The sequence below is a fragment of the Pocillopora verrucosa genome, chromosome 3, assembly GCF_036669915.1.
Source record: "Pocillopora verrucosa isolate sample1 chromosome 3, ASM3666991v2, whole genome shotgun sequence".
Taxonomy (NCBI): domain Eukaryota; kingdom Metazoa; phylum Cnidaria; class Anthozoa; order Scleractinia; family Pocilloporidae; genus Pocillopora; species Pocillopora verrucosa.
Window position 1 is genome coordinate 146,018 of NC_089314.1, and position 22,796 is coordinate 168,813.

The window sequence follows — 22,796 nt, forward strand, 5'->3', positions numbered from 1 at the left end:
ATCTCTCTCTCTAATCAACGAGATCGCGCCCAGGACGATAGCAACTTAACATGGAAGAAGTCTTCGGCTACATTTTCCATGAGCATAGTTGTCTCAAAGTAGCCTTCCAAAGAGCGTTCCTAGGAAATCACACATATGCCTTTTGTGTATCCCCGCGTTCTCTGTATCCCCATACCCACTCTGGGTATCCCTGGCTAAAGACATGCTGAACAAGAGAGTGGAGTTATAAGTAACATAGCTGTTAACGTTGAATCGTCGAGGTCTCACAAAAATTGCTTTCTGAAGTCAGAGAGATTTCTGTCCTAAGTTGAGAGAAGCAAGAAATGCCCATCAGTATGCTGTTTAGGGGAAGAGAACTAAGGCACGTCTTTGAAGCGTTGAGAAAAATAGCCGCGATTAATCAGAAGAACTTGGGCCAGTTCCTTTGCTTGAAAACAAAATTTAGTTACACTGTCGCTGTGATTTCTTAAACCATGAAAGAGGAGGGAAGGATATTAGGATTTCATGCAGTGAGATCTCAATAAACGAGGCGGAACTTTATTTCAATAGGGATTTAGCCCAGCCATAAGGAGTATAGTAGACAAGAAATAATCTTCTTAGCTCGGTTTCTGAGGCTTCGATTTTCAATTTTATTTAGAAAGAATAAAACATGTCAATAACAACGAGAAAACATTTGTAATAAAAACTATAACAAAATTGTCGAACACGATTGGTTATCACCAATCCGATTTGATTACTATTAAGACAGCGTACGCGTCATGCTTGTAATTGGACAGTGTAGTAGGACAGTTAAAGGGACAGTTAACACGTCATGTCTGTAAAAGTGGACAGAACGCGTCATTTGAGCACGCTGTTGTCGTGCATTTGGGTTTCTTTTTTAGTTTTTTTTAAAATGAAAACGTATAACCGATGTCTAGTTTCTGTCCCAAATTTTGTCATAGTTTTGATTAATTGGTAACATGACTTCGTGTTGTCCAATTCTATCTGTAATCATACTCGTGATTAACAAATCGGACACCTTCCCCCCACCCCCTTTAGTTCAAGGTCTGGATCTGCCTCTGGTCACCCCGCCACTGTGAACATAAATGCTGTTAGTTAGAACTTTTTATCGAAAGTTGTACAAGTTTTTCTAATACTCCCAACCCCCTCGAGGTTTGACGAGGCTATGTAAAGGAGGAAAAAAGTCCTGATTGGTTTATATATTGAATTAGGTTGCGATTCTAGTCAGAAGCGGATTACAAGAAAAAACATGACGGCTATTCCATTGTGCATACCAAACGACTGCAGCTGGGATGAAACATCGGGAGTGATCCAGCGCGACACGAGTCAACCATGCACGGGACTTCAGCTGGTACACTTGGCACTGCGGAAACTTCGGTCCATTGGTGGACCAGTGTGCGTCGTTTCAATAGTCGGGGAATATAAGAAAGGCAAATCGTACATCCTTGGCAAAGTATTCGATCAGGGGGAAGTGTTCCCACTGGGGCATACGATAGATGCGAAGACCATAGGAATTTGGCTGTGGGTAGTACCGAAGAAATACAGGGATGCTCAAGGCAGAGAGTTCACCGTCGTGCTATTAGATTCCGAGGGAATTTTCCAGAGAGTAGAGGATGTTTATGATGACGCCATATTTACACTCAGCGTTCTCTTGAGCTCTGTATTAATTTACAATTCTAGCGGCGTTCCCGGGAAATGTGATTTCGATAGCATTGAGTATCCTTTTTGACTCCACTTCGTATTAATCTGGGTATGCTTTTGTTATCTCTTGCAAGTGTCTATCGATCTTTCACCAATAGCTCACTCGATGCCTGAGTGCCATTAAAAAACAAGCACCATAGAGCAATTAATTCCAGTCCGGATAAATTTTTTAATAAAAGTTACATTTAGCTTGCTCTTGTAGTCTTTCACATGCATTGGTTATTCCAGATGAATACCTTCCACAAAATGGTGCAACTTATGAAATGATAAGAAATTAAATGTTTAGATACCTTAACGAATGCTAGTTACTGCATGGAGATTTCCCGGCGGATTCAAGTGATGTCAGAACAATCTTTAGACGAAGAAGCTTCACAGCAAGTTTTTCCTTCGTTTGTGTGGCTGGTTAGAGACGTTGCGGCACATCTTCCCGAGGGCGTGGAAAACCTAAAAGCGTATTTCCTTGAAAAGGTAACCGTACCACAAAAGTTCATTGTAGTGAAGGGTATTGTACTTGCCGTTGGTGAATGGAACGGAACTGTTTTAGTCCGAACTGGTAGAAACAGTTATGGCCAAATTTGTCCTGGGGGGGGGGGGGGGGATTCTGAGTGCTGCATGCTGCAGGCGATGTTGCAAATAATTTCAAAACCCCTTTAAATTTTAGATTTGCGTTCAAGCGCTGGACTGTTCAAAGGACTCTTCATCTTCTTGTAGAGCGCTTTTCATCTCAACCGGTACTTAAAGTCAATTTTTTAGGCTTCCATCGTTTGTGTGGCTTCTCAGAGATGTTGTATTACATTTTTCCAAGGGAGTGGAAAACTTAAAAGCGTATTTCCTTGAAAAGGTAACCGTACCAGAACTTACCGTTGGTTAGTAGAACGGAACTCTATAGTCAGAACTGGCAGAAACAGTTCTGACCAAATATGTCTTAGGGAGGGAATTTTGAGTGTTGCATTCTGCAGGCGATGGTGCAAATAATTTCCAGACCTTTTTCAATCTTAGACTTTCATTCAGACTCGTGACTGTTCAAAGGACTCTTCATTTTCTCGCAGAGCGCTTTTCATCTTAGTTGGTACTTTAAATTAAGTTTTTAGGCTTTCACTTGTTCAGACGATAGCTATAGCTTTTCTCGCAAAACTTTCAAAACTGTGCGTTTTAATGGATAACACAAAGGAAGCAACCTTGTTCCTAGGGGCCTTCCCTTAACCTACTTCGAGGAAGTACTCTTTCAAGAAAGGAAGAGAAAAGTCCGCGATAACAAGTTTTCAAAGGAGGTTCTTTTGGTATGACGTTAGCGTGCGCCCGAACATTCTTGTTCTTCATGTTTTCTGTCATTTACGTCTTCAAGAAGCGAGGCCATGATAAAGAGGTCGTCGACAAGATTCTAAAGTTCTTTCCTGATTTTGACGCCTTTGCCCTCTTCCCTCCGTCAATGGATCGTACAGTCATATCAAACTTAAATCAGAAGGAGAGCCAGGGCAAGATTCATTCATTATTCAAGAAAGGATTAAAGGAGTTTCAACAGATGCTGCACTCCAAGCTAACTCCCAAACGTAGTTTTGCTGGGCAAGGATTTGTCACTGGAGAAGGTTGGCAATTTTTTAATTTTTTCTCGGGACTTTTCAGCACATCAGTCTAGCAGGAATTTGTTGAAGAAAAAAAATGAGTAAATGTGGAGAAGAAAGTAAATATGGAAAATAGACAATTGTCTCACACATAAACTAAATGAGAGACTTTTCTAAACTTGATTTTTTTCAATCAGCATTTTTCAAATTTCATCCCCTAACTGATTCCCCTTCTTCCGTTTCAAAGTAAACACACTAAAACCTTCAAAAATACTCAAACAGCACATAGTATGCAGGCAGTTTTCAATGGAATAAGGCTGTAGAGATGTTTTACGCCCTCAACCACTTTGTCAAAATTCAAACGTCCTCTTATGATGGAGGGTTGGTTTTCAAGGAGAGGAGCTAGATAAGTTTTGTACCTGAAGTCTGGGACGGAGAATCAACCATTTACCTCCTTGTCTCTTTTATATTTACAGCTCTAGCAACACTAATCGAGGAATACCTTCGAGCTGGAAGTTTGTTTGAGGCTATTCCGGTTGTTGAGTCAAGTCAGACCAAGTTTAGGCAGAGAGGTCAAGATTCGGGTTCAGATCTCAAGGGTAGGTTTTTGTAATTTTTCAGACACACTTAAGTCACCTTTGTGACTTAGCTTAGCTGTTTTAATTGCTTAATTTGCATTACTTCGCAGAAGAAATAAAGGCCAATAGACCCAAAATTCTTAGATAATACTAGTCTAAACCTGCAAATGGACTATCGCCTTCTTTTCCTGACATCTTTTTATCCGCGTATCCTGAATGACGAGTCAATACAAACATGCAGTGCTTAAGTATGCAACCTTTGCACACTTACGACAACAGTTGTTGTATAAACTCGATTTGAAAAGTATTGACATCTTAAAAGCTTGATTCATGAAGGTTGAGACGGCTTTATGTGAAATGTCAGCGCAGTTGCATAATCAGTGCTTTACTTTTTTTATCATCCATGAAAAATCTTTGTCTACAACTCACAATTGTTTTCAGGTCAGGAAAGCGTATGTGGCGTCTATTATTTAAGATGTGCAGTTAACTGTGGTTATCATGTAGATACACATCCATAATGCCGTTGGGTCCAATCATTAATCACTTACTCTTTTAGAGTCAAAGTTTTCGTAGAGCGGACGAGTTGATTGATATAACCAACTTAAATGCTACAGGAATTCATTGTAAAAGCTGTAATACCAGTGCAGAAATTTTGGTTACGAAGCTGCGCGAAAGACTCTTCCGATTGTCCTGTTTACTGCTTACTACCATACCTTAAAATAAGGATCGTCCTCGAATTGAGTCTGCTGAAGACATTTGTATTACTTTACTGTTTCATCTTTTATTTCCAATACAAAAATCATTTTGCTCGCATATTCGCGAACTTTCGTGAAATCCATTGGCCAAGCTCAGAGCGGATTTTTTTGAAAGTGGAGTGGGCGTTCAAATGTGAATTTTGTCCTCTCTATATCATCCTTCGCGTTTCAGTAAAAAAGTAGTTGTTCAATTAAATTTCTTAAAATAGGAGATTTGGCAGGAAAATACAGAAAAATTTAATCCGTAGTGCGAATATAGGAAATTTTCTCGACTTTTAAACACTTTTCAGGACTCAAAAATGCAGGCGATGACGTTATGACGGAGTCCAAAAGATAATTTACGAGATGGGAGCTGATTTACGTCTTTGTCCACGGCGCACGCACGCACACACGCATACACACACGCCTTAATAGCTCTCTCTGTTGTCATTTTTTGATCTACTATTGCAAACCCGCTCAGAAAAAGCATTTTTAAGGATTGCCGTAAAGTAGCTTTTTGTAATTCTGTTTTTGAAATGGAACTCAGGGTCACTAGCAAGTAACAAAGGAGCAACTCCACTTTGCCTTCCAAACAACTTAAAATGGGACTCGACTTCGGGCCAGTACATCCAGACGGAAGAGAGGCGAACCTCACTTTATGTGCTGGATGAAGCACTTGAAAAACTCAGGAGGATTCAAGGTAAAGTTAATTTACAATTCAAAACTGGAATAAATAACTCGTTTTCACGTTTGTTTCGTAAACAGGGATCCATGACAATACTTTTCACTACAATGATCTTGCTGGTTTCTATGTAAGGCAATTTTTAGGCATTGCTTTATTTCTAAGAATCTGCAGTTTCTTTTAAGGATTTTTGGAAAAACACCTATAGCTACACATTTCGTTTTTTAAAGCTAACATAAATCTTTTAATAAATTAGCATCTATCTCAATCTATTTCCATAAATGATGCTTCCGACTGTCACACGATACGTTCTTAGCGCTGATTAAAATCGGGAGAACTGACAGAAGCTTTATTTACTCAGTTTTTTTAATACAGAGATAATACATATATGTGCATACAAACATACATACATCATTTTGATACATAAATGAAAATGATGTATGTTTTTCGGGCATCCCTGTTGTTTAACATCAATATTCAAATACAGAAAATAGATAAATCAGAAAAAAATGTCAAAAAAATTATCGACAATAATACGTCCAACCTCATTTTAGATTGATTAGATTAGATTCTTGCAATTCGACAGGATGGAATGTATATAGAATATATACTTCATCGAAAGTCTGCCCGTGTGGTATTTACGCATGAGATGGTGGAATACGGAAAAGCTTGAACAAACCGACAACTGAGTAACTGACCATGTGGAAAGACTTTCTAAGGTGTATTATGTTTATCATATACATACGGAGATTCAATTCTTGTTCAATGACAATTTATTGAGCAACAGATTCAAGTCAAACTCTCATATATCGATCATGAAAGATGTAAACCGCATAAATTACCTGTCGATGCTTGAAACAAGGCATCTTAAGCTTGAGGGTTCATGATCTTTGTCTTTTCGCCGAATGGAGCAATAAAATCCTTAAGATACACTTTTAATTTCCTTGTTCTTTCCGTCGCGAAAACTATTTGAACGATTTTAGATCTTTTTTCACGTAGTTTACTCTTGTGAGTTTTTGCTCTGCGTGATCTCTGTTTCACATAATCTTCAAATTATTTACCAAAGATGACCGAGGAACTTCTGTCGAAGATTATGTGAAATAAGGGAAAGAAACATGACAATTAATAACAATGGATGGTGAAGAGGGGTGAAAGAACCGCATGGATGTTGTTCGGGAGAATAATCCTAGCTAATTATGTCTGGAAGCGTAAGTGACAGAACATTTGGAATCTTAACAAGCTAAAAAGGGGTTCTTTTCAAGCAGATGCCTGATTCAGCAGTTCATACAACTAGAGATATACTTTCGTATGTGCCCTTCATATGTAATGACTGATGTAGGAACACTTTCATTACCTTTGTTTCATTTGCTGAAGATATTGGTTTACCAAGAAATTTGATTGTAAAGTCTGTTAACTTATGTTACGAATTGTTACTCCTGTCACGAGACGTTTGCTCTTATCTGGGTTCAGAAGCTCCGAGTTCTGGCAGCATGACCGCATCGCTTACAAAATTAATTCCCTAAGATCTGAATACATTGCTGAGATTGAATCACTTAACTCACAAGTTTGGAATTTTTAGGTAGAGTTTAGAATCACTGACATCACAAGCACTTTGACAAGTTATAACGTTTGACATGTTCTTAATACCCGGAAACTGCTTTGTATTGCATTTTGAATATGACAGTAAATGGGCCCTAGCTGAGAGAACAATGGGCTTATCATCTGTTTCGTGATTGAGCCGCTGATTCGTAGCTATGGACCCGTCAATGAAAATGTAAAGTCAAATAAATTAATCAAATAGAAGCTAATTATTTGCTTTAAACTTAACTCGTTTTTAATTGAAGAAGGTAGTAGAAGTAATTAATGTCCTCATTGATCACCAAGGTCCAGTTTGTGTAATTTCCATTGCTGGGCTATACAGGAGTGGGAAGTCCTTTGTACTTAGTGAGGCCTTCAGTCAACCACAAGTTTTTCGTATTGGACATCGAATAACACAGGAAACCAGGGGAATCTGGTTATGGATTGTGAAGGAAAAGTTTAAGGTTTGGCTGATCTTCAGTTTTGATGTTTATACTGCATTTATAACGTTTTTCAATTATTTACTCTTGATGACGTAATTATAGTTACTTTCTTATAAGGATGCTAAAGGCCAGGAATTTACAGTAGCGTTGCTAGACTCTGAGGGATTTGACGATGGAATGGACCTTGATGATAACCAGATATGTCCTTTGACGCTTTTACTCGCCTCAGTTTTCATCTACAATGTTCGGCATGTTCCACTTACAGAGGATCTTCATGTACTGGAGTATCCTCTGAAATATTTCTAACAATTATCACAGTAATGTTTTAGCCGTTGATTTTTATTTAAATATAATACGCAAGCATTAATCGATCAATTTTCATCGTATCTTTTCATCATTTAATATTTAATAAAAACGATAAATAAATCTGTAGCATGCTAATTACAAGGTGAGGAGACCTCCACCGCGGCTTATAAGAGAGGCTATTTCACTAACAACAAAGTATTTGAAATAATAGGTGTTGTGAATGAGCGGACTGGTTAATCATAGGTACTGGGATTTATCCACAAAAATCACAGTAAATAAAACTCGTGCTGATTTTAAACGAAGCCAATCAGGAGTACAAAAGATAAATTTTTTATGTGAAAATGTGTCGTTCGTCCAATCAACAACCCGAAAAGTGATCGAGTGAAGGTTTGCTTATGTTTGCTTAGTCGAAGAATTCATTTTAGCAAAAGAACACCAAAAACACTACATTAAAATGAGCTAGAAGTTGGATTGTCTGAAAGATTTTTGAAAGCGAAGGACGAAGACAGGGAAATGGACAATGTACAAGCTTTTGAGGTGAGTGAATACACAAGCCGATTCATCATCTCCGTTCGCAATTCAAACCGACTTCCCTTAGAAGTTTAATGGCCTACTTCGCACTACTCATGGGAGAAAGGATAACGAACGAACTGGTCTTTGAGAACATTGGAAACTTTCTTCAGTTCAATCAAAAACAGCCAAGAAGCACGGAAGGGGGAATGAACCCAAATCGTCGGTAGCTTTGACACTGAAACGAAGAATTAAGAACATTGTACAAGAGGCCGGTTTGCTGGGAGTGTGGAGTGACGATGCACTTTCAATCACGCTCTCGCTGAAAATCGCTCGCTCTCGCTCATCACTTCAGACCCAGTGGATTATTAGAACAGTTGTCCTTGTTGGAACACCTTGCGCCAACTAGTTTTCGGGCAGTGCTCTACACGTAAATAATAATCGTACGCGCGCATTTCCATGTAGCAATCTCCATTTCGTTGATTAATTTAGCAAAAACTCTTCCAATTTCCAGTAAGACCAGCCTGAAATAAGTTAAAAGCTGAAGTATCAGATGGGTGATAAAATAAAGCGAAATGTTCACGCGAGGGTACAGTAGGTCAATGCACGGGCATATGGTGTGCTATAACTTTAACATAGATAAGATGGTAAGGCTAGAGTATATCAAGTGCCGAAATATGCAGAACAATTGGAATAAATGTTGAGGATATAAAGGAGATCTGGTTTGGGCTGCGATTAAAGGGGAATCAAGGAAAGTTAGTCATAGTTAGTCAGGATCACGAGTTCATACTAAGCTGTGTTCATAGTTATCGGGATCAATAAGTTTTTTCTTTAACAAATACAGTTTAAAGGTAAAGCTAGCCGATCGTATCGCAAGAAGGTGCCATACCTCAGAATGTTACCACAGGGCTTTTCCTTTCTTCATTTGGCTGGTGAGAGACGTAGGACTATCTATTCCTGATCACTACAAAAACTTGAAAGACTTCTTTTTGAAGAAGGTGCGTCAATTCTGAATTCACGAAAGAGAGTGACTTGAATTTGCAGTTCTGTGAGAGAGTTGTTGAGGCAATCTGTCTGATATTGATTGTATTGTAATTCCTACCGATTGGTATGCGAAATAGGTATTTCGGTGCATGTGACCAAACCATGGGGTTCACACTACTGAGTTATTTAATTTTGTTGTGAAATTTTGTACCTCTCTACTCGATAATTGGCAAGTTTGCGGCGCATCATTTAAATTGCAAGGATATTTTGAAATAAACTAAACGTTGTTTAAGCGTTAACTCGTCAAACTCGCTTGGAGATTTGTTGTGTGATAAGTAGGCGATTTTACATGCGAGATCGTTATAACAAGTGTGCGTAGTAGGCGGTTTTGTTGGGGAGCGCTTGATTGCGAGACCTGACGGGTTATGGCAATCAAAGATTCACGCACCAGCGAAATAGCTTGGAGGATAATTGCCTGACAAAATGAAGATCAAAAACAAACGAAATCTGTAAAAATTAAACTCAAAAGGTGGTGAATAAGCTGCCAAATATGTGTAAAGTATAGCTAAAACAGCCACGCGAAATCAACTTGAAGAAAGAATAAAATCGCTTAAAAGGTCAAATCAAATGAAATCTTTAATACCTTAAAACGTGGTAAAACCACTTGCCAAGTACATGTAACTGATAGCCATGTGGCAGCCAAACAGATCTGCGAAAAAGAACTTGAAGACAAGCATTAAAATCGCTCATGCGGCGCGGCAAAATATTCCGTTATCTATCGTTGTCGATTTTAAGACTTTAAAGACAGCTTTTTTTATAATTTAAGTATTCCTCTGTACGTTTGCGAGGTCTAGAGAGGTGTGTTTTGATCAAGAATGGAGAAGAAAGAAGGAAAAACAACCTAGATGGTTTCAGAAGATGGTCCGCGAATGGGACTGTTTTCATCATTGATTTCAAAACTTTGAAGCCATTTTCTTTTCAATTAAGTATTCTTACGCACATTTCCTCTTCGTTACCAAGGTTTACACGGGTACATTTTGACAAAGGATGGAGCGAAGAGAAGACAAAACTAGCCAGATCATTCTGGCCTACGGTCTATGGCGACAGACGCCATTTTGAATTATGTTGATCGCTCCACATTTACTGAGGCAAAAATTTTGGCCTTTGTTTAACCCCCAGATATTTTAAGACAATACAATGATATTGGAACAGAGGTAAAGCTAATAGGGGAAGCTCGTGATTCTCTTCCCCAGTTTCTCTCATCTCCATTAAGAACGCCTGGAACTATGATGCCGATTTGGCGACTAAAAAAGAGATAAAAGAACGGCTAGCACTTTTGGACTCGAGCTTTCCTTCGGAAGCTCGAGTAAATATATTTTGTTTAGCCAGGTACTGACCCATTAACGAATTGTTCAAGAATGTACATGTGGACTGCGGAAAACCCGATGACCCACTGATTGGTGAGCCTAAATCTTTATCGAGGTCCAAGTATAAGCAGTGGGTGGGTGATGTTTCCTTGTGAGACCCGTAGCTTTCACAGTCCAAGCAAACTGGCAGGGAATTCTCCCATTCGCTTCATAGAATAAAACCGGAAGAAGCCCCAAAATATACGAGCCGGGCTCGCGTTACGGTATAGTTTAACCGACAGAAAGAACAGTATACTCCTTCAAACGCAACTACTTTATTAGAGAACTTAAATCTAACTTAGGAGCGATTCCTAAAGACAGTACAGTAATATGCACAATAAACTTATTTAAGCTAACTATATCTTCGCTCATCACTGACACAATCTCACGGTTTTCTTCAAAGTTCCTTGAAATAAACAATCTTCTACAGTAACTCTCGATATAGCTTTCCAAACAGTCGGTCACTCCCGACAACAGCAACAACTACAACTACTTCTGCTCGACTGAGTCCTTATATACATCTACTAAGTATTCCAGAACTCTCCAGAAGCTTACAACACAGCTATTTTTGTAGTTTTACATCATGACTACGTGACCTACTATCAGAAATTTCTAGATAATTATCTCACAAGTATTATTCAGAGCACTCATAAGACTTTTAATTCGATGATTGTTAAATCCTTATTGAGAGACGAGTAGGGTGATAACCTGCATGTAGATCTGCACACCGTGACAGACAACCGTTCCAAATGTAAAAGAATAACCTCTTTGATTACATTCTGTGTTTCATATTTCTTCAGACTAACATTGCATTTTTTTGTACTGCTAGGTATTTACACTCGAGGATTCTTCATCTATCGACCAAGAAAATAAGAAAGTAACTAAAGGCATCCTGAGCTTCTTTACCGGTTTCGATGCATTCATGTTACCTCTTCCTACGAGTGACCCCGAGGTGGCATCCAATATGAATGACAACAAAAACCGTCTCAATCCCAAATTCCTTGGTGGCTTAGAAAAGCTGAAATTTTTTCTAAGGGGCTTTCTGCTCCCTAAAAGAAGGTTTCTTGATGGGGAACTTGTCACTGGAGAAGGTAACGGGGAAAGCTTTTTTCATTTGAAATACTTTTGCTGCGCTTTAAAAATCCACTGTGACTCAATGCTGAAACAGTTCAACTTTTAGAATGAAGATGGTTCTTTTCAGCATGTTGATCAAAGTGTTAGAGAAGTTAAGATCGTAAGAGAAAGGGCAATCCCCTTGTAACTGACAGTAGTGAAACCTGTGAAATTTCTTTTTCTGTTTGGGACGTTCCATCTCTAAATAACAAGCGACTCTTGGTCAAAGTGTCTATCATGTTCCTAAATGTTGGAAGGTCAACTTAGGTTACCCATTCAGTAATTCTCCTCCCCTGTCTACTGATTCAAAATAAATTGACATCAATCAATAAATTTATCTTAAATCTATCAATCAAAATTCTATCCATAAACAAATGAGGCTTCTTTGGAGACATGTCAGCCATATTGAGAAGAAGACAAACATTTTCTCAATGGGTGAGACAATTCAATTCACTTTGAATCACTGAAAATAAGTTAATTATTTGTTTTTGTTTTTGTTTTTGTTTTTGTGACTTTAACCACAAACCATGAGATATAAGCTTTTAAAGGGCCCACCTTGCCAACGGGTTTACTCAATAGTGACACCTGGATTGTTTACTCTTTGTGAAAGTTTTTTTCCATTATTCGATTTAAAAAGTAATTGCAAATTGCTATCGTGCAAATGAAGATTTATTTTACTTCTGTTGTCAACGTTTCCTAGAGCGTAACTTGGGGAGAACTTATGAAAAAACGCAGGAAGTAATCGTTAGGTGCTCTAATCCTCATGAGCTGAAATTCTCTCATGGTGGCTATCACATAACGCAAGGGATGTTTGGCATGAGGCATTGATTGTCACAAGTATCCATCTCTTAACGGTTGAATGAGCAAAATAGCAATCAGGAAGTGCCACTGCCTGAATAACACCAACATTCCTCATTTCAGTTTCATCTCCCCTATCCTTTTTTGTCAACAATATCATAATGAGTGCATAGAACATTGTGAGGGAATGCTGTTTCAGCAAAATATGATATATAGTTAAGTTTGTTTGATGCCACTGAGAGTAAAATGTCCAATTTATTCTTAATCAGGCCTTGCGGCACTCGTCCAGCTGTTTGTTCGTACCATCAACACCCCTGGTGTGATCCCTATTGATCGCAGAAGCTGGGATCAGCTTTTGAAGGCAGAATTACCTGGCACCACGAAAGGTGTGCTTAAGGTTTACAAAGCTATGATGTCTTCAAAACTGTTTAGCGTTAAGAAAAAGTAATATGAGCAAGTCCTTACTTGTTTTACCACCAATAAATTTGCTAAAGAAAGACTCTACTTGTTGTTTTACAGCTGTAATACAATTTATTAATCTTGAAAATAAATTCAGTTGTGCCCCAAATTCCTTACAAGACTTCAACCAATTTGTTGCGTACCTTTGGTTTTAGTAGCTAGAAATCGTGTGTAATCCAATCTTGTCAATTTTTAAATCGTTCAGGGTAACGGTTAAACGAATTATGTTTTTATTTAGATCATTTCATACGCTCTCTCGAGCTCTTCCATTAATATGTAAGCAATTATATTTCCTCTGTAATCAATAGTTTCTTCATTTTTGACTTATTGGGGTCAAATATTATTGAAGCATAATTGGCATAAATAAAGATTTTTTTTTACAAGACCATGGTTTAAAAAAAGTGCGTTTTAGTAAACCTTATTTAGTTGGTGTGAAGAGGGCATTAGATATGAAGAGGAAAGTTGTTGACGAAAAGGAAAAGGAGTATTGGTCTTGTGATTACTACTGGAATAGTTATGCGACTAAGAAAAACATCTTAGTTGATAAAATTCCAAAGGTAGCTCATTAATTTACGTACTAACTCTGTAAATGTTACAGATTCAATCCCCGCATACATACGAGCTCGAGGACCCGTGGCGTTTTCAGCATACAGGAGAGCACTAGAGACAGGGAAAACTTACGACCGACGTACTAAAGTTTTGTTGATTGGTCAGGACTGTGTCGGGAAAACAAGCCTCGGGAGATACCTTAGAGGTGAAACATTTAATAAAGACGAACCCAGCACAAACGGAATTGAAATGATTCCTCCTGTCAAAAACGCAAGAACAAGGGCATGGAGGAATCCTGCTTCCCTTGAAAACACAAGTGCTCTTGACCACAAGTGTGCGGAAGTGGTTGCAAGGAAGTTACTGAGCAGCTCTACTGAACGGTCAGATTCGGCTCAACAGTTCCCTAATGGAGAAAAGGAAATTAGAGAAGGGGGTACAAGTGAAAAGGAAGTAATACAAGAACCTTCAAGTCACGCTTTTTTACATGAAACTTCTCGACAAAAAGCATCAGAATCAATGAAAAGTAAGTTGACACCATTACAAAACTTGAGATCATTGTTATGGGCTTGAAGTAGATTCGCTTAAAATCTCTATTGTCACGTAAGCTTCACCTTAAGTGATGTTTTAACTGATTTCTTTCGTGATTTTGTGTTTTCGGTTTTCTTTTTTCCACGTACCGTTTCTCATGAGATAGGAAGATCCCTCCCACCGGGTGAAAATTCTTTGCATTCAGTGTTGGCGATAAAATTGAAAATGTTATTTATCGAATATCGGAGAGAACATTCGGGAACTTTTAGTGCAAGTATTTTGTTACGTTTCTCCAGAGAATGGACCCTCAGGCTTTCCTCTTTTCTAATAGCGAGCCTATTTCTACCTCATTGAAAGCAAAGATAAAACACAAACCTATTGAGGTCTCATCAAGGACTTAAGGGACTCTGAAACTCATGCCGGCAACAACAACATCAGCATCAAAAGTATATATTGGATCCCTGCATTTTTGACCAAAAGTCGAAAATCATTGTAATAAATTCTTCCTTCGTTCTTCATTTATTTGCAACAATGAGGTAACATTACCACAATTTATGTCATCGCTGTCGGCTGCGGTGATATATGCCTTGCTTCATATCTGCCACTCTGGCACACGAATTATTCAAATTTTTGAATACTTTCTTTATACTTCTGTGGTTTGCCTAATAGAATGGAAAGCTTACAGAGAGAGCTTTAGGTCTGCGATAATTTTTTTTAAATTTGTGTTCATTATCCAAGATTAGTTTTAAAGTTCATTTACTATTAATCTAACGATAATCGTGTTGCCTATTCTTTCAAAACGCGAAGAAATGCGTTCACGCTGGCGGAACGTCTTTAAATGGGTTAATCAAGATTCTTTACAACCTCTGGAGAATGTATGATATATATTACTATGAAGTATCATTCCTAGCAATTCTTTGTTTGATTTTTGTAACTTAAGCACGTAAAGTGATAGGCGAATGATTGATTAAGAATTTAAGAAATTTCTCACTTACCAAATCGGAAGCCTCATTGTTACCGTGACGTCATAATCTTTACGTATTACAGTATATAAAATTTGATTAGTAAATGATTAGTTGAGTTAGTGAGCGCACCTGTTTGGTTATTCTCCTTATATTGCTTCGCTGTTCAATATCCTGTTACGTTTTTTAGCGCATCGAATAAGTCAGCGTTTCGTGATTTATTTTCAGTGGACCTTTTGCTTTATATGGAACATAGGTGAAAAAGTAACTGAGTGCGACAACGAACGTTTATTGAGTTTACCCAAAGCCTTCAACAATGTTTTGTAAATGGTTCGCTCTCAATTAGTCAAGTTCTCACTTGTGGAATTCCGCAAGGAACAATTCTAGGACCTTTGCTTTTTGTTCTATACATAAATGATCTTCCTAATTGCCTGTCTAATTCAGTTGCACGTATGTATGCCGACGATACTCACCTCACCTTTGCCAGTAACAACATAGAAATGATCAATGATGTTATGAATCACGACCTATCCAATGTTAACACATGGCTCACTGCAAACAAATTGACTCTAAATTCATCTAAAACTGAATTCATGTTAATTGGATCGCGGCAAAGGATAGGTACCCACGATACTTCCCCTAAACTAATCATAGGTGGTGACATAATTAAACAAGTTAGCTCAGTCAAATCTCTGGGTGTACATATTGACGAAAACCTTTCATGGAATATGCACATTGAAAAAATAGCCAAGAAAATCGCATCGGGCATTGGAGCAATTAAACGTTGTAGGCCTTTTGTTAATCGAACCACGCTTGAGTCCGTTTTCAATGTCTTAGTTCAACCGTACTTTAATTACTGCAGCGAGGTCTGGGGGCATTGTAACAAGGGTCTTTCGAATAAGCTCCAAAAGTTGCAAAACCGGGCTGCCCGTATTCTGACCTTCTCCAGTTATGACACAAGCGCTGATCCTCTTTTTGTGCAACTTAACTGGAGACGGTTAGATACTCAGCGACAAATACAAGTGGCCACCATGGTCTATAAATCTATACATGGTCTTGCGCCCGACTATCTTGGTTCTCTTTTCACTAAATATGATCCTCCATATAATCTAAGGAACTCTGAAAACAAACTAGCTGTTCCATTGCCTCGCACCAATTTCCTAAAAAATAGCTTTAGCTATAACGGTGCGGTTATATGGAATAGCTTGTCCCCTGAATTGCGGCAAGCAAAATCACTTCAATCCTTCCGAAATGGTTGTCGCAATTTCTTCCTCTGAATCGACAAAACACACACGGCATCTATGTAAAGCAGAATTTCCTTATTTTTTTCTATTTTACTTTTAAATTTTAGATCATGTTTATATAGATTAAAATAGATTGTAACTGTAATAATAGATTGTAATAATATTATTATTTTATCTGATAGATTTACCGTGTCTAAATAAAAATAAAGTTCAAAGTTCTTCACACTTATCGCCCTAATGTCCTTAGGTTGAGAAATGATATTGAGAAAAGTTGTACTTAAATAATCGTCTTTTACATCTGCAGCTTACAACCCCAGGTACCGAGGAGATATCTCTGAGATAAAAGTCCAAAGAAATGGTAAGCTTGTGTGTTAGTTAATCGTTATTATGTGGAGCAACCTTTCTTGGAGCTTACGATAATGTGCTATATACGCTTAACTGATATTATACTGCGTGTAGTCAACACATGGACAATGTGTCTGACCAAAATAAATCTGAACTGACGAAAAATTATCATTTTTAGGTACCCAGGACGTCAAAATACCCATGACGGTACTTTCCCTCATAGAGCGTGGCCTCGAGAAAAACGACACCTCTGACAATGAGGGCATATGGCCTGTTGTTTGGGATTTCGCCGGCCAGGCAGTTTACCATGCCATTCATCCCATTTTCCTATCACAAGAAGCTATATATGTCCTAGTGTCAGATCTTACCAAGGAGCTAAGTGCTCCTGCCCAGTGTCGGATAAGACCGCCTAATCAAGATGAAATAGAGGTAAACTCACCTTACGGCGAGGACACTAATCTCGATCGCATGATGAGATGGCTGGACTTGGTACATTCTTTGGGACGGCCAGAGTTTCAGAGAAAGTCGGCAAACACTAAGGATGTTTTGCCTCCTGTGGTGCTTGTGGGTACACATGCTGATGGTGTAAGGGATCCTTACAAGAAAATGGAATCTGTTAAGGGAACCATTTGCAGCATGGCTATTCCAGCAACCTTAGGTCATATTTCAAAAGAATCGTTCTTCATAGATAACACAAATCCAAACAGAGAAGACGACCCACAGATCGTTTCTTTGCGTTCGGAATTATTGAATCTGGCTAAAAAAATGCCACATATCAAAAAGGTAATCCCTATGCAGTGGCTCCGTGTTGAGCAAAAAGTCGACGAAATGGTGAAAGAGAAAGGGGTGCATTACGTTGGCAAAGAGCGTTTTACAAAAGACATTTCTGGGGGTATTTGCCAGTTTAATGACGCAGATGACGTCGAAGAATTGCTGCACTTTTTACAAGCTCGTGGAAGAGTTATCTACCAAGATCGCCCTGAAAATCCAGACGGTTTGGTCGTGCTGGATCCACAGTGGTTAAGTAAAATACTGTGTGAGATAATTACGGTGAGTCCACCATGGAAAAACGACCCTCTTGTTCAGAAAGATTACGAAGTCCTTGGAAAAAAAGGACTGCTTTCGCAACAATTGCTAAATCGAGCGTTTGAACACCTTGAGTTGAAGGATATAAGGGACTCACTGATTCATATCATGGAAAGCTTTGATGTTATATGCAACTCAAAGAACTGCAAGGGGAAAGATTACCCTTATTTGGTTCCATGTATGTTGGAATCACCAAAGAAAAATACGAGAGGCACAAACATGCGCAATGGCCCTTTGCCCGTATTTCTCACATTTAACACCAACTACGTTCCATGCGGGCTGTTTTGCAGACTGGTTGTACACTTTTGGGAATGGGCCTCACAATTATGTGGTTCCTATATAGCCCCCTCGTTGTTTTCAAACGCTGCCCGATTCAATGTCAGTAAAGTGTACCACCTCACTTTAGAGTGTCACAAAACTGTGATCGAGTTGAAAGTCTGGACACCGCGAGACTCAGATAAAATGGAAGAGAAAAGAATTTGCGAAGAATTATTGAGGTAATCCACAATCATATCTGGCATTATCTCGTTTTATTCAAACTTTATAATTACTGTTAACGCGATATTAAAAGGAAAACCATAATCAATGAAATTTATGAATTACTGCTACATTGTTGTAAATAATTAATTTTCTTGACTATTTAAATCGCTCTGATCGTTAAGGCAGATTTTTTGGGTTTAGGGCCCTTTTTGGGTGCCAATTTTTTCGATTAGGTGGGATGCCTATAGGTTAACATACGTTACAACGAGTCATGCTTGCGTTATTCACGTTGTTGATGTCCTTGTTGCTATGTTTGTTCATTAAAGTCATCTGGAGCGTTGCAGGACTAGGCTAAGCATCACCTGTCCGTGGCTACGATCAGCTACGATGGAATTGTTCTTGAAATGTCAGTTGTGTGAACCTTGTCCAGATGAGTGTCGTGACGGAACCAATATTTGCTTATTGCACAAAGAGGAAGGCTGCTCTCATTTTGACTGTGGCCACTACATTCCATTAGGAAGCTTTGGCCTGAGTTGTGAACACTCTGTTGATGCTGTTCCCTACTATCCTGCAGAAAAACTGAATCCTTGGGTTCAGGTAAGAAAAAAAAACTTCATTCAATTTACGTAAAATGATTCAGGAGAATTTGAAACTCACGGTTGGCAGATAGCTCTGTCGCACGCATCACTTTCGTAGTAAGTTCGATTCCCATCAAAACCTGAATTTGTCCAGGCTTACTTGCCAAATACTTCAAAAGTTGATCTAATTGCGATAATTTTTCTCTTACTAATAAATTTTGTGTGATACCAGAAAAGGAAAAAAAAAAAAGGAAACAAAAAAAGTAAGATAGAGACATTGAAATTATCTTTCTTCTCCCAAACACAGAATTCGCCGTATGTTTTAGGCAGTTTGTCTTAAACGATGCGAGGGTTTAGAAGAAATGCTTATACTCCCTTTTATTACTATTATTGCGTTTTCTAAATATCAAGTGTCAGAATCAGCTACCCGTGAGCTGCAGTACTTTGGGTGACTATATGTAAGGGAGCTACATTTTTACATATTCTTTGAAGTATTTGTAGTTTATTGTTTTCCCGAATTTTTTACTTTGGACTAAAGCTATAATGTTTCTTTCATTTCCAGTTGTGTAGGCCTGAAAAGAGGGATATGAAGATCCCTTTATGATGCACGACGTCCATTTTCATATCTGATAATCAATACATACTGTTTTTTTCAATCACTCGCCTTAAAAAAATTGGTATCCAAAAACTTACTTCATATGAGATCATAGGAGAGGTAGTCAGTTGGCTTATATAAATTATTTTTAGTCGTATATTTATTGGTCGATTTCGTTTATTAACTGTTAACTGTAAGCATAAGGTTGCCACTATTTCCTCCTGCCTTTTAGGCTTTGGAATCCATTGAACGTAAGAAACGAACTGGTAAGTTTTTTTCATCAGAGATGAATTTTTTGATAAATGGCTAAGTCGATATCAGTTTGCCAGAAAGCAAATTGCCCGCTTATTAGAATGCAGATACTGAAAATACTGTGTGAAAATAGAGGAATTCGACTGTCATCAATCGCTTCTTGTGGGGAAAGCGGTGCATGACATCTGAAATAGACTCCATGAAAGTGACCTCGAGGTCCAGCTCCTTGTTTCTCCGCCACAGTTTCTTATGGATATAAAACTGTTATTTTTATTCTCACAATTACCATTGTAAACTTCCTTTTTAACGACTCTATCTTTCTACACTGGTTATTTATTTTACAGAAAGAATAGTTTTTCCAAGTTTTTTGCTCGAATTTCAAAATAGACATGTAAAAAATAGGTCGCCACACTCAAAAAAAACATATATATTTAGTTTGTGTGCGTGGGCCTCCTCATCACGTGTAAACGACTTATATAACATGTAGGGATGCATTATGCAATCGTACGAAATGGCCCTAAACGACGGAAAAAACCTGAAAACTTTTTAGCGGATGAGGAAAATCGTCAAGGCTATGAACAAGCTTATCTATTGACCGAAAAAGTCTGCAAGGATGCAAGTGTGCAAGTGCCACAAGTGCCCTCGCAAGTTTTCATTTTTAGTGAATGTCTTTACTGTATGGAAAAGATATCTTTGAAGCTTTTCGCTCGATTGCAAACAAGAGATGTAAATAGTATGTCACCAAATCCGTTTATGTGGCGACGACAATTTTTCTTTCTGGCTGAAAAAAAGAACAAGAAATCTTCCGTTCGCGTATGTGGGCGTGCATATTCCGTGTAAAATGATGCATTCTAGGGATGCATAATGCAACGACACAATGAAGTGTCCTTGAAACAGGAGACGTTTCATTGGAAAAGGAAAAAGCTCCATTCCTACAATAAATCTGTTGGCTCATAAAATCGTGTTTAAATATTTTTTTACATTTGTTATCATGCAGGTGGTTTCACTAAACAGTTGCGTCGCTCAAAGGTGAAACACCGTCACCATGAAGAGTCGTCTCCGAGTGACACCTTAATTTCAAAGAAAGGAACAACTCGTTTCACAGGTAAAATAAGGACATATCTATTGTCGTAGCGGTTAACCCCCAACCCCCAGCCCCATCTTCCTTCCCCCTGTCTTTGTAAAGTAAAACTGCGTGGATCCAGCAAAATGTCATGAATAGCTGCGATACGTACTACTCGCTATCCCCTCATCTTGATGCTTTGCTGTGATGTCTTTATGTTTTTAGTCAAACAAGGAGTTCCCAGTGACGAAGATTTAGAATGGCTTTCGCACCAACTCGATAAATGGGAGGAAGTCGGGCGTCGTCTCAAAATTGAGGAAGCAACATTAACAGCGTTTGACGATGACAACAGGGAAAAGCGTAAAAAAACCTATAAAATGTTACGACATTGGAAACAGAAGGATGGCTCAGTTGCAACATACACGGTCCTACATGATGCACTTTGTAATCGATTTGTTAATCGTACAGATTTAGCTGAGCAACTTTGCTGTCAACAACATGAATGACTGTTTATTTTATTTTGACTCATAGATAGCTTTTATTTCTATTTTTACTGATTATTCCACTGTCAAATGAACATGTATTCCCATATGGCTACACCAGTACCACGTGAAGTGCTAAATCAATAATCTCCTTTTTCTCATGGGATCTTTTTTCTGTCTGTCACACACATGCGTCTTTCAAGTCTATTAATGAAAAATATCAAGTGATAAGGTGTATTGCTAGTTATAACCCACCCATTTCTTTTCACGCAACTCTATTGCTTACTTAACGTCACGTTGTACATAATCACTGGATAGTTTTGACGCAATAACCACCATTTACGTCGATATTTGTCCCATGATTATTTCCGTCGAAAGAAACAAAGACAGCGGAAAAGAGCCGGCTTTAGAGTTTCACTTTCTTATTTTTATTACTGAACATGGGAGAAGAGCGAAGTAATTTTGTAGAGTTACTTTTAGTGATATTAAAAAGCTGATCGCAAATGCTCTTCCGGAAAGTAAAAAAAAGTCAACAAAATTTTTGCTGTTAACGCGCGATACGAAAATTAATGGAGGGTTGTAAATTAAATAAACCCACTTCTGGCATGCTGGTATTTCGGGGGATAATTTCCTTAGCTGACAGATCGCCAAGAAAAATTTACCATTTGCCCTTGAGCTTCGCTTATCGGCCAAAAAATTTAATTTTAGGACAATAGCTCAGTCGTGGACATGAGCAGCCGACATACTAGCCGCCTGAAGAGGTTTATGTTCTAAATACTCGCTGAGTTGCTCAATCAATACCTCTCTTACCAATTTATTCTTGCAAATGAATATGAATTAAATTAATTATGCATGGCAGAAAGTCATAACCTTCATTGTACGAGTAATTTATGCCTTCTGAAGTAATCCTAACAGTGCCTTATTATATCTCGCTGAGAGCCACCCAGACGAAGAGTAAAAGGTACAGTTATTTCAGTAGCACTGAAGCACATTGCCGAGCACACTCAATGATTCACTCAACCCTTTAATTCCGTCCGAAGATCTCATTAGTAATTCTCTTTACTGTCTGACATACAATTCTTATAATGTCAATTTGGAGAATCTGGTATTGGATCAACTAATAATCACTAATTGTTATATTCCTTTATTCGCATCACTACTATGCTTGATATTGTATTGATGTTGTAAGGAAAAATTTTCTCTTGGTCACTCATTGGAGGAAAAGGGTTAAAGCCTTGAAACACTGGAAAACAGTGAGACATGAAAAACTTTGAAGGAAACAGTTTTATTCTTATTTTACCTGCACATTCTGATCCACTTAAGTCCGTTTGTGTTGCTTTACAGTTAAACTTTTGCCCCACCATCAATTTCACAGCTCGATCCTCTGTGCGGTTACCTCGTCCTTAGTGTAAAACTGGTAAATCTGCAACAAACGCAAGAATCTTTTTATTCATTAACTCCTTTATTTCTGATACTACCCAAGGTGTGTTTTTTTTGTAGAGACACACTCCTCTTTACGATGTCATAAAGGACAAAATCTGACTGTTGTATAGACTTATGTTTCTGCCAATCATTTCCTCACTTAAGTTCTTCGTGATTAAAAACCAACATCTAGGGAAGGTAACTCCGAAACGGTCAGAAATTGCTGACGCTTTTCGATAGGGTATGATGAATTCATGAAATACAGTTAAACACCCCTATAATCACACGTGTAAATGATAAGTTTCCTACCATAACATTCCCACCTTTGGAGCAAACACCAACAGCATCGTCAAAGA

At 38.3% G+C, this 22,796-nt stretch overlaps 2 protein-coding genes across 4 annotated transcripts; both read left to right on the plus strand.

Moving 5' to 3' along the window:
* The first annotated feature begins 1,249 nt into the window (after positions 1–1,249).
* Positions 1,250–1,729, plus strand: LOC136280035 (guanylate-binding protein 3-like). Its single transcript, XM_066164642.1, has one exon. It carries the CDS (start codon positions 1,250–1,252, stop codon positions 1,727–1,729), a length of 480 nt encoding a protein of 159 aa, XP_066020739.1.
* Positions 1,730–2,035: 306 nt separating this feature from the next.
* Positions 2,036–21,844, plus strand: LOC131769878 (uncharacterized). Of its 3 annotated transcripts, none has more exons than XM_066164206.1 (16): positions 2,036–2,169; positions 2,891–3,287; positions 3,740–3,862; positions 5,123–5,275; positions 7,142–7,299; positions 7,381–7,562; positions 8,939–9,092; positions 11,314–11,575; positions 12,665–12,781; positions 13,453–13,926; positions 16,442–16,495; positions 16,661–18,065; positions 18,375–18,645; positions 19,454–19,487; positions 20,471–20,578; positions 20,762–21,844. In XM_066164206.1, the coding sequence occupies exons 2-16, from the start codon at positions 2,984–2,986 to the stop codon at positions 21,040–21,042; spliced, it is 4,080 nt and encodes a 1,359-aa protein (XP_066020303.1). In that variant the 5' UTR covers positions 2,036–2,169; positions 2,891–2,983; the 3' UTR covers positions 21,043–21,844. The 3 variants fall into 3 exon arrangements, with proteins under 3 accessions (XP_066020303.1, XP_066020305.1, XP_066020304.1); XM_066164208.1 differs by having other exon boundaries at positions 7,396–7,562; XM_066164207.1 differs by lacking the exon at positions 2,036–2,169 and adding an exon at positions 2,531–2,542.
* Positions 21,845–22,796: the final 952 nt, after the last annotated feature.

Coding starts and splice junctions, on each gene's coding strand:
- LOC136280035 (XM_066164642.1), top strand. CDS start 1,250: ATGACGGCTATTCCATTGTGCATACCAAACGACTGCAGCTGGGATGAA.
- LOC131769878 (XM_066164206.1), top strand. CDS start 2,984: ATGACGTTAGCGTGCGCCCGAACATTCTTGTTCTTCATGTTTTCTGTC. Junction 9,093..11,313: donor AAGACTTCTTTTTGAAGAAG/GTGCGTCAATTC, acceptor TTGTACTGCTAG/GTATTTACACTCGAGGATTC. Junction 18,646..19,453: donor AACTGAATCCTTGGGTTCAG/GTAAGAAAAAAA, acceptor CCTGCCTTTTAG/GCTTTGGAATCCATTGAACG.